The sequence below is a fragment of the Neofelis nebulosa genome, chromosome 17 (genome assembly GCF_028018385.1).
Source record: "Neofelis nebulosa isolate mNeoNeb1 chromosome 17, mNeoNeb1.pri, whole genome shotgun sequence".
NCBI lineage: Eukaryota > Metazoa > Chordata > Mammalia > Carnivora > Felidae > Neofelis > Neofelis nebulosa.
In genome coordinates, this window is record NC_080798.1 from 48,758,944 (window position 1) to 48,777,462 (window position 18,519).

The following is an 18,519-nucleotide window of genomic DNA, read 5'->3' on the forward strand; positions in this document are numbered from 1 at the left end:
CTTTCTATTTCTTGGAATAGCTTGAGAAGGATAGGTATTATCTCTGCTTTAAACGTCTGGTAGAACTCCCCTGGGAAGCCATCTGGTCCTGGACTCTTATTTGTTGGGAGATTTTTGATAACCGATTCAATTTCTTCGCTGGTTATGGGTCTGTTCAAGCTTTCTATTTCCTCCTGATTGAGTTTTGGAAGAGTGTGGGTGTTTAGGAATTTGTCCATTTCTTCAAGGTTGTCCAATTTGTTGGCATATAATTTTTCATAGTATTCCCTGATAATTGTTTGTATCTCTGAGGGATTGGTTGTAATATTTCCATTTTCATTCATGATTTTATCTATTTGGGTCATCTCCCTTTTCTTTTTGAGAAGCCTGGCTAGAGGTTTGTCAATTTTGTTTATTTTTTCAAAAAACCAACTCTTGGTTTCGTTGATCTGCTCTACAGTTTTTTTAGATTCTATATTATTTATTTCTGCTCTGATCTTTATGATTTCTCTTCTTCTGCTGGGTTTAGGCTGCCTTTGCTGTTCTGCTTCTATTTCCTTTAGGTGTGCTGTTAGATTTTGTATTTGGGATTTTTCTTGTTTCTTGAGATAGGCCTGGATTGCAATGTATTTTCCTCTCAGGACTGCCTTCGCTGCATCCCAAAGCGTTTGGATTGTTGTATTTTCATTTTCGTTTGTTTCCATATATTTTTTAATTTCTTCTCTAATTGCCTGGTTGACCCACTCATTCGTTAGTAGGGTGTTCTTTAACCTCCATGCTTTTGGAGGTTTTCCAGACTTTTTCCTGTGGTTGATTTCAAGCTTCATAGCATTGTGGTCTGAAAGTATGCATGGTATAATTTCAATTCTTGTAAACTTATGAAGGGCTGTTTTGTGACCCAGTATATGATCTATCTTGGAGAATGTTCCATGTGCACTCGAGAAGAAAGTATATTCTGTTGCTTTGGGATGCAGAGTTCTAAATATATCTGTCAAGTCCATCTGATCCAATGTATCATTCAGGGCCCTTGTTTCTTTATTGACTGTGTGTCTAGATGATCTATCCATTTCTGTAAGTGGGGTGTTAAAGTCCCCTGCAATGACCACATTCTTATCAATAAGGTTGCTTATGTTTATGAGTAACTGTTTTATATATCTGGGGGCTCCGGTATTTGGCGCATAGACATTTATAATTGTTAGCTCTTCCTGATGGATAGACCCTGTAATTATTATATAATGCCCTTCTTCATCTCTTGTTACAGCCTTTAATTTAAAGTCTAGTTTGTCTGATATAAGTATGGCTACTCCAGCTTTCTTTTGGCTTCCAGTAGCATGATAAATAGTTCTCCATCCCCTCACTCTCAATCTAAAGGTGTCCTCAGATCTCAAATGAGTCTCTTGTAGACAGCAAATAGATGGGTCTTGTTTTTTTATCCATTCTGATACCCTATGTCTTTTGGTTGGTGCATTTAATCCATTTACATTCAGTGTTATTATAGAAAGATACGGGTTTAGAGTCATTGTGATGTCTGTATGTTTTATGCTTGTAGTGATGTCTCTGGTACTTTGTCTCACAGGATCCCCCTTAGGATCTCTTGTAGGGCTGGTTTCGTGGTGACAAATTCCTTCAGTTTTTGTTTGTTTGGGAAGACCTTTATCTCTCCTTCTATTCTAAATGACAGACTTGCTGGATAAAGGATTCTCGGCTGCATATTTTTTCTGTTTAGCACACTGAAGATATCGTGCCAAGCCTTTCTGGCCTGCCAAGTTTCAAAGGAGAGATCAGTCACGAGTCTTATAGGTCTCCCTTTATATGTGAGGGCACGTTTATCCCTTGCTGCTTTCAGAATTTTCTCTTTATCCTTGTATTTTGCCAGTTTCACTATGATATGTCGTGCAGAAGATCGATTCAAGTTACGTCTGAAGGGAGTTCTCTGTGCCTCTTGGATTTCAATGCCTTTTTCCTTCCCCAGTTCAGGGAAGTTCTCAGCTATAATTTCTTCAAGTACCCCTTCAGCACCTTTCCCTCTCTCTTCCTCCTCTGGGATACCAATTATGCGTATATTATTTCTTTTTAGTGTATCACTTAGTTCTCTAATTTTCCCCTCATACTCCTGGATTTTTTTATCTCTCTTTCTTTCAGCTTCCTCTTTTTCCATAACTTTATCTTCTAGTTCACCTATTCTCTCCTCTGCCTCTTCAATCCGAGCCGTCGTGGTTTCCATTTTGTTTTGCATTTCGTTTAAAGCGTTTTTCAGCTCCTCGTGACTGTGCCTTAGTCCCTTGATCTCTGTAGCAAGAGATTCTCTGCTGTCCTGTATACTGTTTTCAAGCCCAGCGATTAATTTTATGACTATTATTCTAAATTCACTTTCTGTTATATTATTTAAATCCTTTTTGATCAGTTCATTAGCTGTTGTTATTTCCTGGAGATTCTTCTGAGGGGAATTCTTCCGTTTGGTCATTTTGGATAGTCCCTGGAGTGGTGAGGACCTGCAGGGCACTTCCCCCGTGCTGTGGTGTATAACTGGAGTTGGTGGGCGGGGCCGCAGTCCGACCTGATATCTGCCCCCAGCCCACCGCTGGGGCCACAGTCAGACTGGTGTGTGCCTTCTCTTCCCCTCTCCTAGGGGCGGGATTCACTGTGGGGTGGTGTGGCCCGTCTGGTCTACTTGCACACTGCCAGGCTTGTGGTGCTGGGGAGCTGGCGTATTAGCTGGGGTGGTTAGGCAAGGTGCACGGGGGCGGGAGGGGCAGGCTTAGCTCGCTTCTCCTTAGGTGATCCACTTCAGGAGGCGCCCTGTGGCAGCGGGAGGGAGTCAGATCCACTGCCGGAGGTTTGGCTCCGCAGAAGCACAGAGTTGGGTGTTTGCGCGGAGCGAGCAAGTTCCCTGGCAGGAACTGGTTCTCTTTGGGATTTTGGCTGGGGGATGGGCGGGGGAGATGGTGCTGGCGAGCGCCTTTGTTCCCCGCCAAGCTGAGCTCTGCCGTCCGGGGGCTCAGCAGCTCTCCCTCCCTTTGTCCTCCAGCCTTCCCGCTTTCTGAGCAGAGCTGTTAACTTATGACCTCCCAGACGCTAAGTCGCGCTTGCTGTCGGAACACAGTCCGTCCGGCCCCTCCGCTTTTGCCAGCCCGACTCGGGGGCTCTGCTTGGCCGGCGAGCCGCCCCTCCGCCCCGGCTCCCTCCCGCCAGTCCGTGGAGCGCGCACCGCCTCGCCGCCCTTCCTACCCTCTTCCGTGGGCCTCTCGTCTGCGCTTGGCTCCGGAGACTCCGTTCTGCTAATCCTCTGGCGGTTTTCTGGGTTCTTTAGGCAGGTATAGGTGGAATCTAAGTGATCAGCAGGACGCGCGGTGAGCCCAGCGTCCTCCTACGCCGCCATCTTCCGGAACTCCTCCGCTTAGTATATTTCTTATGTAGAGGAAGACTAGTGGATGTTGGGGAGGGGGTGGAATTTCAGTCAATTGTAATGCAAATCCCCGAATAATGTTAGCAACATTACTACGAATCTTAATTTCTCTAATGGGAGATGACGAGGGGTGGCCATTAGTAGAAAGTTTGCAGAGCTTTTTTCTGAACAGTCATCTTAGAGTAAGTGCCTGTCTTCTTCCAACCTGTGTTAACCTAAATTAAAACCTAACCTAAATTAAAAATTTCAACAGTTTTCTATCACTGCTGTAACAAATTACCAGAAACATTGTGGCTTAAAACGACACAAATTTATCAGCTTACAGTGCTGTGGTTCTGAAGTCCAAAGCGGATCTACCTGGGCTAACATCAAGGTGTTGGCAGAGCTGCACTCATTTCTGGAAGCTCTGAGGGAGAATCCATTTCCTTGCCTTTTCCAGCTTCTAGGAGCTGCCTGCATCCCTTAGGGCATGGTCCTTTTCCTCCATCTTCAGAGCCAGCAACGTTGGGCCAGGTCCTTCTCATGGCACCATCTCTCTAGTTCTCCCACTTCTGTCTCCTTTAAGGGTCCTTGTGATTACATTGGGCCCACCCAGAGAATCCAGGACAACCTTTCTATTTTTTAAAGTCAGATGATTAGCAACCTTAATTCCATCCATAATTCTCCTTTGACATGTAAATTAGCATATTCACAGATTCCGGGGATTAGGACATGGACACCTTCCGGGGGCACAGGGCATCATTCTGCCCATTCTACTGCCCTAACACCCGGGTTAGATCCCTCCCTTTTAGCATGCAGTTCTCCATTATTTCTCCCTTTTCTGACTGGTCTCCTTCTCAGCAGGATGCGTAGAACACAAGAGCCACATGCGCACCCACATGTCATTAGTCTTATGTACAAAGATATTTATTGCGGCATTATTTGTAATAATGGAAGATTGAAAATAACCTAAATGTCTATTAAGAATGGAATATTATTATTATAGAAATAATATTTTAAGTTATAGAACAGACTATCATGGTATACATATAACCATCAAGATCACATTTATGAGGTTTTCAATTATGTGGAGACATGCTTATGATCAATGCTAAGTAAAACAATACAAATTTATATGTAATATTCTAAGTATGTATATTATACACTTGATGCAAAAAAAAATTTTTAATAGCAGAAGTTTTAGCTAGTGGAAAGCATGAAAGGAAGGACAGTGGTCCTAAGATGGAAACCAGGGGGAGCCACCCAACTTGAACTGGGCTCAAGAGCAGTGTCTATTGTTTATTGGCTGAGACTCAATTACTCGAGGTATTTTTAGCCACAGTGTTTTCAGAAAACAAATCCTCTGAACTTGTCACCATGAATTTTCCACGTGAACTTCAATAGGGAGTTCCCCTGCTTCTCACCCCTGTGCCATCCACTCATCCTCCCCACCCTGGCCCTTGACTTCTGCAGGAGCTGAAGGAGGCCTCGATTTCGGGATTGTGAAGGTCATGGAAGAGGTGAAGCAGCCCCTGCAGCTGAAGAACCGTGGGAAATATGAGATCATGTTCAGGTAACCTGAAAACCATTGGTCACATGGTCATCCCCATCCACTCACGGTCTGGGAGATACAAAAAAAACCTTGACTAGGGAAATCATAAAAACCATCTCTGCTTTGAGCCTCACTCGGGCTTCAAACGAATGGGATTTCAGCTCCTGATAGCAGAGGCTCTCAACTCTGTGGCTTTACAGGGGTCCTTCAGGGTCCTCTGAATGCACCCAGAGCCACAGGGGTCCAGGGGTGGGAGGGAGACTCAGAGGGAGACGTTGGGTGAAGGTGAGGGGAGGTCCTGGGGGTGGAGGGAGAGACTGGGGATAGGGACCTCAGCTGGCTCCTATCTGTCTCATAAGGCAGCATTCCATCTAAGACAGCATGTGAAGAAAGGGATTTTTCCAATTTTCTTTTTTAATTTTAAGAACCACTGTGTTCTGGAATCCAAATGGTGGCCTGGTGGAATAGAGCTCCAGCTTGTGCTCTTTCTTGAGGAAGCAAAACTAATATAAGAACAGAGAGGGAGAAAAACCATAAGAGATTCTTAAATACAAAGAACTGAGGGTGGCTAGAGCAGGGTTGGGGGATGGGCTAAATGAGCAAGAGGCATTAAGGAGGACACTTGGGATGAGCACTGGGTGTTATACATAGGTAATGAATCACTAAATTCTGTTCCTGAAATCATTATGACACTAACTTGGATTCAAATTTTTAGAAATAAATAAATAAATAATTTTAAAAATGAAACACAAGGGGCACCTTGGTGGCTTCACCGGTTAAGCCTCAGACTGTAACTCAGGTTATGATCTCATGTGTTCATGGGTTTGAGCCCCCCATCGGGCTCTGTGCTGACAGCACAGAGCCTGGAGCCTGCTTCAGATTCTGCGTGTGTCTCTTTTCTGTCCCTGACTGCTTGCACTCTGTCTCTCTCTCAAAAATAAAAAAAATAAATAAAAAAATAAAAAAAAGAAACACTGAATCTGAGATTTCTCAGAGAGGAAAGGGTGGTACTGGGTTGGGGAAGGGAGAAGGTCACTCAGGCAGAGGGTCACACAAACCTTGGGGGCAGTGCCAGCACCTGTGGCCAGTCTACAATCTATTCTCTGGACAATTATCCTGCCCCCTAGAAAAACTGCAGTTGATAAAGGGACTTCCCCGTCACGGACTTAGAAGGAATCCAGTGTATTCATGATAGTTTCATTTCAGCTGACAGAACAGTGATGTGAGAGAGGTCCTGCCTCAGGGCTACCATTACTAGACTCATAAATTGAAATGCAAATATAGATAAAAGCTAAAAGAAAGCCACTGTCCCCTTGGAATTAGCGCTGAATGGAGTCTTGCCTGTTGGTGAGTTTTGTTGTAGGTTATCATTGGGGCGTTAGCTCTGCTCTTTGAGGTTACGTGGAACGGTCACCTTCAGGATGGAACAGGTGATCAAAATTCACCGGAAGGCTGTGCGGAGAAGGGAGGAAACTCAGGTACCAGGTGTGCAGCAGTAGAGCCACCAGGCCTCCTGGAGCATGGGGTGATGTTGAGGTCCCCATGACAACTCCAGGTGTCCTGCCTCAGCTTAAGTTCCTTGCTTCTGCTCCAGTCCCTCTGCCATTCTCATGAGCCAGCTGCTCTCTGTGGCTTCGCACCTCACCCCCATTGGGCCATTGCCTCCCTTTCCAAGTGTCCCTGTTAAATGGCTTCTACCCCTGCTTTCTCTCCTTCCTTAGATCCCCTGGCTTCTGCATCACTGTTCCCTCTGTATGTGCTGCATACAGTCACAGAGAGGGGAGGAAGAGCGACAGAGAGACAGAGAGATGAATTCATTTAGTTGATCCTTATCTAGCATCAAGCGTCTCTGTTGGGCAAAGATATTCTGCAAAGGCACCTCTTGACCTCAGGCTACAGATGGCTGTCTTTGCCTCATGCACCAATCTCTGGCCTCATCTATCCTGGCTGTGGAGGGGTGGTCAGAACATACAGAGCACAGTGGGCACTTCTAGACACCATGCTTAAGCAGAGCCAGGGACATGGCAGGCACTCAACAGTCTATCTCCTCTCTAGTATCATGGGTTCCCCATAATGACTTAAACTGACCTTTATTCTTATCTTTCAGCTTTTCTGTGGACTCCTTAGGGATTTTGGCAACCAATGTAAATTCCATGATCTCAGTCCTACCCAAAAAGGGCTCACTGACCACAATGGAAAAGCCCACAAATGTCCAGGTGTCATTTCGTGCAAAAAAGGAAGTGAAGATTGAGCACCAGCCGATTCTGCGCTGTCAGGTACAACAGCTCAAAGGGAGGATTCACTCGGTGGCAGGACTGTGGGACTCATTTTGGAAAGAAGAGTACGTGATCTAATACATGCTCTAGGGATTGGTCCCTAGCTAGCAGGCAAGAGTAGGTCAGGTGGGAGGTGTGCAAAGTCATCAGGAATCTAGAGTGCCAGACAGGAAATGTAGCCCCTGATCTTTGAGGAGCACCAAAGGAGCTGAGTTCAGTCATCAAATGCAAAACAAGAGCAGGGAAGTGAAGGAGTAGGTAAAGTCGGTCCCTGTTGGTCCATGGCTGGTACGTAGTAAGTGTAATATTAGTTTTCGCTAACATTGTTGTTGCAATAATAAAAAGAGAATGAAAAAAAAGAATGAGATTGGCTTTCAATGATGAAAGTAGAGAATGGAGTAGGTAGTCTTGGGAATTCTGGAGCATAATGGCTAACATCTTCCCACTTCTTCCTCCCTTCTAGATTATTGAGCCCAACATCACAGAAGGGGGTGAAATCATTGCCAGCATCCCAATTAAGTTTTCTGTGAATGCAGTGTTCTCCAAATACAACATCAGCCCCTCCTCCATCATCAACTTTGGAGCTTTGATCTGTGGCACTCGGAGAAGCACCACCTTCACCATAGAAAATCAAGGTGTTACTGACTTCAGATACGCCCTTTATAGGCTGATGGGGGAGAGCCCCATTCATCAAAAGAAAATGTAAGATGAGTATTCACTTAACTCATGCCATTCCCTGGTTAATTAGTACACTATATTTTACAAAGAGCTTTCATATATTTCATCTAAATTCACCCAATCCCCGGGGCGCCTGGGTGGCTCAGTCCGTTAAGCATCTGACTTCTGCTCAGGTCACGATCGCATGGTTTGTAGGTCTCTGTGCTGACAGCTCAGAACCAGGAGCCTGCTTCAGATTCTGTGTCTCCCTCCCTTTCTGCCCCTCCCCCACCCACACTCTGTCTCCCTCAAAAATAAATAAAACATTAAATTCACCCAATCCCCTTTTGTGGAGCTGAGGTCACTAAGATTTAGAAATGGCTCATCCAAGATTATGCAAGAAATCACCAGTAGATCTCAGTTCTAAACCCACATCTCAGATTCCAGATTCATATGCTTTCTAACTGCTGTCAGATCTAAGGTAAATTTAATTGAACAGATGTGAAGTCTTCTCCTTGGGGTTGTGTCTGTTGTCCTCGTGCTTCTCGTGTGTGCTACAAGACTCCCAGTAAGTCAGTGTCCTCTTTATTGTAAGATGTCGGGGGACTATTATAACCGCAAGCTAAATCAAAATACATCATAGCTGTGCTTCATGTGGGGGATGGCAAAAGGTACCCTGGAAATGTAGACTAGAGACGCGTGCTGCGGCATTCAGTCTCCTGGGACTGTTTTCACCTTCTCCACATGAAGACCCGGTATAACAAGAGCTAACTTAATAGCTGTTCCAACGGCAAAAGTCTGTATTCTTCAAAAGGCAGCTCTTAACCAATTCACTAAAACAATTTACCTTTCTGAGTGCTTTTGTCTTTTATTTGATGATCATCTTTTTTTGGCAAATTAAGCATAGTTTTACCAATTTTTGAGGCTTTGTCCTGACTAATTAATTGACCCCCTAATTAATTGTCAGACTTTGTCCTGACTAATTAATTGACCCCCTAATTAATTAATTTAAAATTGACTTTACAAGTAATTGTTTTAAATCAGACATCCACTGTTTGTAATTGTTTTGTATTTTGTAGATATGTTTTTCCATTTTGGCTAAGCTTGAATATATTAAGAAATTTGGGGTTAAGCTATTTAAACTTTCTTTCTTCCAAATTTAATTTCAGCTTAATTTTTTTATCATTTATCTTACAATAATTCAATACCTTTGACAGATATTATGATGTAATTGTATTTTTCTTTAAATTGTTTTTTATTTAAATTCAAGTTAGTTAACATACAGTGTTTTTAATTTTAATTGTTTTTCATTTAAGTGTGTACAAATTTAACGCAAAACACTCAAAGGGGGTTGAACTTTTGTTGTTTTGGCCGTTATGCAAGTGAATGGTCAAATTATATAAAGCTCTCAAAAGTCTAAGATTGTACCTCAAATACATTTGACATTGTAGGTTAACTGGCATCTAGACAAGCTAATTAATGGGTAAACTAGCTTCAAATGAAGTGAACAGCAGCCAGAATCCTGTATTTGAGCTATTGCATAAATTCAGTTTAAAAGCACCATGACTACAAATACGAAGAAAAGGGACAGAATTTAAGTCTATTTGACATTTCTTTTTTTTTTAAGTAAGATCAAGTAAAAGATTTTTCCACAAATGATTTTCTGTAAATAATTTTCACACACTGCTTCCCAGTGAAGTCAAGTAAACATTTAAAAATTATTATTTTCTTGCAGTAATGTTCATGTCCTTGTGAATCATAGTTAATAAGTATAATTACTATATAGTTTTCTTATAGTTATTCAGTGAGGTTGGTTAATGATAAATAGGCTGACCCCCCCCCCCCAGATGCTCCCTTGGCTGCCTCCTTAATTCTTAGGACAAGGGACCTTACAATTAGCAGACAAGTAGTACTGAATGTCACCATCCCAACCTGAGGGTGTACTCCTGCTTCTTTAATCAGAACCAGCCATGTTAGACATGCAAGATCGCGGGAAAGCTTCTACAAGACTGGCCCTTCCAAAGCAGCCAAGCTCTCTGATACTGTTCAGAAAGAAATAAACATCACAAACCAGGTGAGCACCCTTTTCCTTGTCACAGAAGCCCTGTAAGCCTGCCTCCCAACTAGTTTTCTCCTGACTAGTTCTTGCAACAAATACCCCCCTAGGCTAGAGGGATTTGAATGAACCCATGGTGGCAGGAATTCTAGTTATATTGAAATATTACTTTCATTTTACGGCAAGGTGTTGACTTTTAATTTGGATATCCTCTCTTGTTTTAAAACCCTCATTGGCTCCTTATTGCCTTAAAATTAAGTTTCAGCTTTTCATGTATATTTTAATCAAGAATCATTTGTTAATAAAAAAAACAGAAACCCATGTGGACAGACTTAAATAAACGCAGATTTTAAGACTTCTCTAATAAGATGAAATAAACATACTTTTCTTTATTCTGCCCAACTAAGTACAACTAAAAACCGTGCACATTGTATACAAAACTAACATAGGAGACCAAAAGGTGAGGAGAAAAAATCAGACTACCTAGGATCCTTGGGACCTAACAAGCATCACAATGGTGAGTTCCCTGAGTTTTCTTTTTACTTCATATATCTAAAACTGGGTGCAAAAGGAGCCAGCAACCCAGAAACATCAACAGACACAAACCAAAAAAAGCTCCAACAAAAGCCTGCTCCCACTAGCCAAAGGGCCAGGAAAAGAGCAGCCCAGCAAGACAGAAAACTTTCATAAGAACTTTTCTATTGCAGAAGCACCTGGGTGGCTTAGTTGGTTAAGCATCCGACTCTTGATCTCAGCTCAGGTCTTGATCTCAGAGTCATGAGTTCAAGCCCTGTGTTGGGCCCCATGCTGGTCATGAAGCCTAATTAAAAAAAATAAAAAGACCTATTATAGTCAAACAACAGAAAAATCTGTGGCCATATCTGACCCCTGCTAGCAAAATCCAGTGGGGAGCCTAGAATTATACCTTATTCAGGCTGTCATAAGATGTCCCAAACCTCTTCCAGAGTTGTGTTTGAGAATGTCCAGTGGGGAGGTAGAGTTTTCATTACCCCCTACCACCTCCACCTTTTATTGTAAAGACACCACTTAGGGAGCCTTGTTCCACCCCAACCCAGTGGTAATGATACATCCCTCCCTGCCCCACAATGGACCTCCCTACCCGAAAGCATCAGCAGAACAGTAGCAAGGTACTCCTACCCCTCTCCACCAAGGAGGTATCTGTCTACGACCAGTGGGAAATGGGAATTGCCACCCCTCTCTGGCAGTTATGAGAAGTCTGAGTCAGAGATCTGTACCCCCACCCCCACCCGGCAGTAATGAGCCAGTGCCCCACTTCCCCTGAAAGAGGGGTGTCAGAGAATGCCAGCTCAAACAGAAGATTTAAGTAAGATCCAGAGTCTCATATAGCCAAAATTCCCCAGGTTTCAACTGAAAATCACTCATCATATCAAAAACTAGGAAGATTGGGGCGCCTGGGTGGCGCAGTCGGTTAAGCGTCCGACTTCAGCCAGGTCACGATCTCGCGGTCCGTGAGTTCGAGCCCCGCGTCAGGCTCTGGGCTGATGGCTCGGAGCCTGGAGCCTGTTTCCGATTCTGTGTCTCCCTCTCTCTCTCTCTGCCCCTCCCTCATTCATGCTCTGTCTCTCTCTGTCCCAAAAATAAATAAAAAACGTTGAAAAAAAATTTAATTAAAAAAAAAAAAACTAGGAAGATCTCAAACTAATAGATGCCAACACTGAAATGACTGTTAAAATTATCTGACAAAGGTGTTAAAGCAGCCAACATAAAAATGCTTCAAAGAGCAACTCTAAACATGCTTGGAACAAATGAAAACACGGTTAAGTCTTAGCAAAGGAAGAGAAGACATAAGGAACCTAATGGAAACTTTGGAACTGAAAAAATAACCAGAAGTTAAAACTCAGTTGGTGGGTTCAACAATAGAATGGAGGGGACAGAGGAAAGACCCAGTGAACTTGAAGACATAACAATAGAAATTCTTTGTATTATATCTCTTTGCTATTGCTCTCAAAACAAACTACTTCAAACTTAGTGGTTTAAGACAATGCAAATTTTACCTTACACTATCTGTATACTTCAGAAGCTTGACACAGGACTCACTGGGCTAACATCAAGGTGTTTGCAAAGGTGTATTCTTTTCTGGAGATTTTGGAAGAGAATCCATTTCCTCACCTTTTCCAGCTTCTAGAGGGCACCTGCCTTTCTTGGTTAATAACTTTCTCCCTCCATCTTCAAAACTAGCCATAATGGATCAAGTCTTTCTCACATCACATGATTCCAGCCTCTTCCATAGTCACATCCCCTTCTAACTCTGTTAGACCTACTTCTTCCATATCTCAGGGCCCTTGTGATTACATTGGTCCCAAGGTAATACAGGATACTCTCCCCATCTCAAGGTTCTTAATCATCAACAGAGTTTTCCCCCATGTAAGGTAATATATATACAGGTTCCAGGGATTAGGATGTGGACATCTTTGAGAGGCCATTTTTCTGCCCAGTCTAAACAAGAGAGAAAATAAACTCTGTTTTGAGTCTTTTGAAAGCCTATTTGAGTCTAATGAATAAAAAAAATGAACAGACCCTGAGGGACTTGTGGAATTATAACAAAAAATCTAATATCCTTTTCATCAGAATTCCAGAAGGAGATAAGAAGTAGGGTTGGGATGAAAAGGTACTCAAAGATATGATGACTGAAACTTCCCAAATTTAGCAGAAGATGTAAGCCTGTAGATTCAAGTATCTGGGAAAATCCCAAATAGGACAAACCTAAATAAATCCATACCAACACACATCATAGTCAAACTTCTAAAAACTAAAGACAAAAAAATCTGGAAAGCAGGGACTCCTGGCTGGCTCAGTTGATAGAGCATGCAACTCTTGATCTTGGGGTTGTGAGTTTGAGCTCCACGTTGGGTGTAGAGATTACTTAAAAATAAGTTTTCTTTTTTTTTTTTAATCTTGAAAGCAGTGAAAGAGGAATGACACCTTACATATAGGGGGAAACTATTTAAATGACAGCAGATTTTCTTATCAAAAATCATAGGGGCCAGAAGAAAGTGGCAAAACATTTTGCAAGCACAGGAAGCAAATAATTGTGAAGCCAGAATCTTATATCCAGCAAACATATGCCTCAGAAATGAATGGAAAATTAAAGCTTTCTCAAATGAAGGAAAAGTAAAATAATTTGTTTTTAGCAGGTCTCTCCTAAAAGAATGACTGGAGGAATTTCTTTAAACACAAAATAAATAATAAATGAAAGAATTATGGAACATCAAGAAGGAAGTAAAAATATGGCAGGCGATTATGTGTGTAAATTCAATATACTTCCCTATCGTCTTGAGTTTTCTAAATAATGTTTATCAATTAAAACAAAATTTATAACACTGTCTAATATGGTTCTAAATGGATGTAGAGGAAATATTTTAGACACTTATAAAGGAAGGAGGGTGAATAAGCAGTTGACCAGCAACATGGTAAATTCTATAATTGAGGTGTGTATGGAGGGTGAAGCTCCAGAAAGATGAATAAATAAAGTTCTACTGTTCCTGGTAGGTGTTAAAAGTCACTGAAGGCTTCATAGAGGAGAAAGACTTACTCATGTAGGATGGTGTTTAGCTGCAAGTAACAGAAAATCCAACATTAGTGGTCTAAATAGAATATGTTTAGGTAAGGTAGACAGTTGCTTGTGTTGTTAGAGGCTCTTTGGTGTTTGAAATTCTCTTGACTTTTCTTCATGGTTCCAAGATGGCTGCTGCAGCTCCAGCCACCACTTGTGCATTGAAGGCAAAAATAAGAAAAAGTAGGTATTCTGTACTAGGTGGACACTGGTAATTATTGATTACATTTGGATTGAATTTTCTACATGCTGGTTTTCATGTCTTCTCAAGTATTTTCCTCTTCAACAGAAGCCTTTTATTTAATTAACATACATAATATTTTTTCTACATATGTTTCTATAACTCTCATCCCTTCTAATATATATGTATATGTTTGGGATTGTTTTTTGTCTTTTGGGTTTTTTTGTTTGTTTTGCCTTCTTCTCCTACTGTATCTCCTTTGCCTTTAGTGAGAGGCCTCCCTCCACGACCCTACCTTTCAGTTCCAATGATCTTGTCCTCTCTCCCACCTTTGCAACTCGCTCTCGAGGTCACACCCTGAATCTCATACCAAAAGAAACTGAGATGCTTCTGAACTCTTGACTTCTAAGATTCCTTTCTCTGACCACCACTTCCCTTTCTTACATCTAACTCACATCCATCCATTTCAGCTCTTCTGTGCCCTCACTCTGACCTTGATCCTTTGTGACAACACTCAACCGTATTCTTACTATCCAAAGCTTCTTCTTCTCACCAATTTATATTCCCACTATAGTGCACAATACTAATTTTGATAATGGCCATTCTAACAGGCGTGAGGTGATATCTCATTGTGATTTTTTTTTGCATTTCCCTGATGATAGATGATCAACTTTGTTGATATGATTACATTAAGAACCTTGAAATGGGGAGATTATCCTGTTTTATCCTTAGCCCTATGTGATCACAAGGGGTTGGGAGTGGTGGAGGAAATGGGGAGATGTTGGTCAAAGGGTGCAAACTTCCAGTTTATAAGATGTGTAAGTTCTGGGAATCTAATATGTACTTGGTGACTCTAGTTAACAGTAATGTATTATACATGTGGAAGTTGCTAAGAGACTAGATCTTAAACATTCTCCTCACACACAAAAAAAATGGCAATTATGTGAGCTGATGGATGCATTAACTAACATTGTGGTAATCATTTTGCAGTATATATCAGTATCAAATCATCTCATTGTACACCTTAAACTTATACAATGTTATATGTCATTTACATCTCAACAAAGCTGGGTAGGGGGGAGAACCAGAGGAGTGCGTGGTAATATCCCATTTTTTGAGCACTAATTCTGTGCCAGATGCTATGTTAAGTACTTCACGCACATTTTTTTTTCATTGATGCCGCCAATGATTCAAGGTAGGGGCTTTAGCCCCACTTCATGGATAAACTGAGACTCAGAGAAGTCACTTGTCCAAGGTCAAATAGTTAGATTATAGCAGGGGTGGGATTCAAACTCATGACTGTCTGACTCAAAAGTTTACATCCTTAGCCAGTGGCTCTGTCTATACCCCTCTGCCAGCAGATTCCGCTCTGGGTAAGAGTTGTGCAATGTGGAATACGTCTGTTCCCTTAGGCTCCCACTCAGTCATGATTGGTCAGAAGGAATGTGCACAGAAAGAAGCACTGAGAGAACCCATCCCTGAAGATTCCCCAGGCCTTCCCTGCCTCCAGAAGAAAGCTAGGGTTCAGAGAAAGCCTGTGGGGAGAGAACCAACTGGTCCCTCTTGACACCGTCTCACAATGCTGGTAGAAGGGCTCAGACTCTGTCACCCCACCCCTCTCACCCCTCAACCTTTCCTGCAGGCTCGCTTCACCCACGGCATGTTCACCATCTACCCTGGGTTCGGCTCCATCCCTTCCGGAGGAACCCAGGTTATCACTGTCGATTGCGTGGCTGACCCTGTGGGAAGATGTGAGGAATTCATAGCTATCGATATATCTGACCGAGACCCAAGAGATCAGCCTGGCGGCATTCCTTACAGCCTGTTGGCAGAAGCCTGTCTACCAGGTACTGGGCACTCAGATTGGATAGCACCCCATTTATAAGGCATGCACAGAAGGTGTGCAGCTTTAAACTCCTAGTCTTCCTGAGTTTGGTCCAGGATTCTCATATGAATAGTATTATCTGGGAATCGTGGTGTAATGAGATATGGCACAGGACCCAGGAACACCGAATCCCACTCATGGCCTGGCCATTCCCCATGGGCAACATACACACAGAGAACAATGTTCAGTGACTGTGCATATTATCACTTTAACTCAGCAAGATTCGGGTAAAGCACAGAGAGAACTCCTCTTGTTTTGCTGTAGACTCCCTGCAGCCTCACACCAACATAGGCCAAATGCCCCTTTCTTTCCTAAGTCCACCCCGGATCCTAGAACTAACCTCTCCTTACTACTGGGAGGAAAATATGGTTGGGGTCTGATAACCAGCAAGAGCAATACAAAAAAAGAAGAGAAGATAGAATTTGTGCCATCACTCCCACCCTCTTGTGTGAATTCCCCTACCTCTCCTCTTATGATTGTCCTCCATCGGAATCAAATCTTCAAATTAGCAACTACAGAAAGCAGGAACCAGGCTATCAGGGCTTGTCTCTCATTCTTCCCTCCACTCCCCAGCCTTCGTGACTGACAACAGTGCCTTGATATTTGAGGAGCACAAGATTTGTAACAGCGCTAGCCTGCTCAATGTCCTACAGACCATAGAGAGTGGGGGGCTGTTTGTGGAGGATGAGAACAAGTTCATTTTCTGCAACGTCCTGGTGGGTCATCAGGCCAAGGCTCGGTTCAAGATCAGCAATGTGGGAAAGATCGCCTGTGATGTGAACATTGTAGTTAAGCCCATCTCCAACAAGGTAAGCAGCCCCAAATGGCCCTGGCCCACTGAAGCTGGCAGGAAGCTATGGAAAGAGCTCTTGGAAACCCTACTCTAGAGCCTCTAGACATGAGTGGGGATTATCTGGCTCTCAGGCCCTGCTGGAAATCATATGAGGTAACTGGGCAGTTTCCCCTAAGCCAAGACCCATACATTTCTCTCAGCGGATGTCTCCTCTGGGTTTTAAAATGGTGCATACCAATGAGTAACTCTCTCATCCATCAAACAGCCACCTATACCTATAATAGATCAAGCATTGTGGGGAGAGCCAAAGATGAGTGCCAGCTCAGGGAGGCTGCCTTGGGTTGCACATTTGTCTGGTAAGGAGGATTAGGGGGATGTCAGGGTGTAAGGGTAAGGTGAAGTGATGAACAATTGTTAACCCCTGCTGCATTCTAGGCACTGTGTTAAATTATTTACATTTATTGCCTCATTTCATCCTCGCAGAAAGTTTGTATAACCAGACTTTGTATTATTATACTCATTTTATAGTTAGAAAAATGAAGCCTAGGGATACAGGGCTGGGTTTAGAGCCAAGCTTCATCCACATATAAGGTAAATAATAAATGCCTATCTCAGGACCTGTAGATTTGAAACTCCTTTCCTCTCTGAGTTAGACCATACTGAGGTCCTTTTTCCTCACAATAGAGCAGCAAATTAAGGATACAAAGAGAGAGGCTTAGTCAATAGACGATCAGATGTGCTGCAAATACTGTCTGGTCTCACCTCAGCTCCTTTAGTTCTCTGCCCAAAGGTGTAATTTTGGCCCAGGTGGTCCTTGTGCCCCAGAGCTGGCATTGTTCACATGGGTGATGGTGGCGGGGAGATAACTCAAGGGTTGGCCTAGTCTAGAGCTGACAAGAGTGTGTGCTGTCTCAGGAGACTGTCACCACAGAGGGTTAGGGTTTGAAAGCTATCTCATCCCTTTTATGACTTCTCTCAGGCCCTGATGATATCCAGTCATTACTCTCTGACCTTTTTTTGGACACGAAGGGACAGCTTTCTTTCTATTCCACACTAAAAACATAAAAAGTGAGCAAGCCTTATTTCTAAATGATAGGTTTTTAACAGGGGATTTGCATACATATTCTCCTCTTCCCTAATTTGCATAATATCACTTGAAAAGAGCAAAGAAGCCTTCGTACCCTCAGCTTAAAAATAAGAGGAAATAGTTTTGAATCCCATTTGCCATCATTAAGAATGCAAAAATCCTTTTGAGGCCTTGCCAAGGGTCCCTACAGTCTTCCCAAAACACAGCCACAAGATGCAGACAGATCAAGTGCTGTGGGAGGTTGTTCTAGCCAAAGCTCTTTGAGTTGCAAGGAGCAGAAACCAACCCAGGATGGCCCAAACAAGCAAGGTTTGCTTCAATAAATCAGAGACCTCAGACAAAGGTCAGAGCACACCATGTAGCCAGAGCTCTATGGAACTGGAATTGTCACCTGTAATGCAACTTTTAGAAGACCAGCAGAAGCTCTATCTTTCAATGGCCATGTGCCACTCACTCATGGTGTCTCCATTGTTCTATTCTCTAGTCTGGCTTCCAATTCAGCTCCACATCAGCAACCACCAATGACCTTTGGGCATCTTAACTTGTTTGAGAGAGAGGGAAAGAAAAAGGTGGCAGGGGAGGGGGGGCACTATCTGAGATATGGTTTAATTCACCTGTTTGAGTCAAATATCATAGGTCTAGCCAAGTCCAGCTAGTTATTGCTCAGGAGTGGTCCCAGAGTATCTAGGCTGTTCCTTCCAGGGGCATGACTATGTATGAAATGGATGGAGCATGTCTACCACAGAGTTTAGATGAGGAAGATTTTACAGCAAGGGCAGTAGAGATAAGAAGTAAGTCTTATTTGATGCAAAGTAGCTAACACACTGATCCCTGCTCCCCCTCCCCAGCTCATTGCCCGAATCGTTGACATTTTTGATGTGGAACCCAATAAGATGTGTGTTGCCAGCCGCTCACATGCCTTTGCCACGGTGACCTTTACCCCGCAGACCATGCAGACCTACCAGTGTATCTTCGAGGCTACCTTGGATGGCTTGCCTAGGTACCAGCTCCCCAGCTCCCTCTCTTACAGCAGGGCTGCAGGCCACACCCTCTGTGGAATGTCCTTCCTGGCA

General features: G+C 43.0%; 1 protein-coding gene across 10 annotated transcripts in view; it reads left to right on the top strand.

Annotated features, from left to right (window-relative positions):
* The window catches only part of HYDIN (HYDIN axonemal central pair apparatus protein), a 439,740-nt gene that overhangs the window by 364,265 nt on the left and 56,956 nt on the right, over positions 1-18,519 (top strand). For 8 of the 10 annotated variants that reach the window (XR_009256078.1, XM_058708213.1, XM_058708219.1 and 5 more), the window contains 7 exons: positions 4,838-4,937; positions 7,024-7,192; positions 7,656-7,894; positions 9,812-9,923; positions 15,324-15,528; positions 16,140-16,375; positions 18,295-18,446. Coding sequence is in view for 9 of the 10 variants with exons in the window: in XM_058708213.1 (XP_058564196.1) it covers positions 4,838-4,937; positions 7,024-7,192; positions 7,656-7,894; positions 9,812-9,923; positions 15,324-15,528; positions 16,140-16,375; positions 18,295-18,446 (1,213 nt within the window). In the remaining variant the exon portion in view is untranslated. The remainder of the gene's footprint in view (positions 1-4,837; positions 4,938-7,023; positions 7,193-7,655; positions 7,895-9,811; positions 9,924-15,323; positions 15,529-16,139; positions 16,376-18,294; positions 18,447-18,519) is intronic. The other 2 variants (XM_058708222.1, XM_058708220.1) reach the window with 2 other exon arrangements.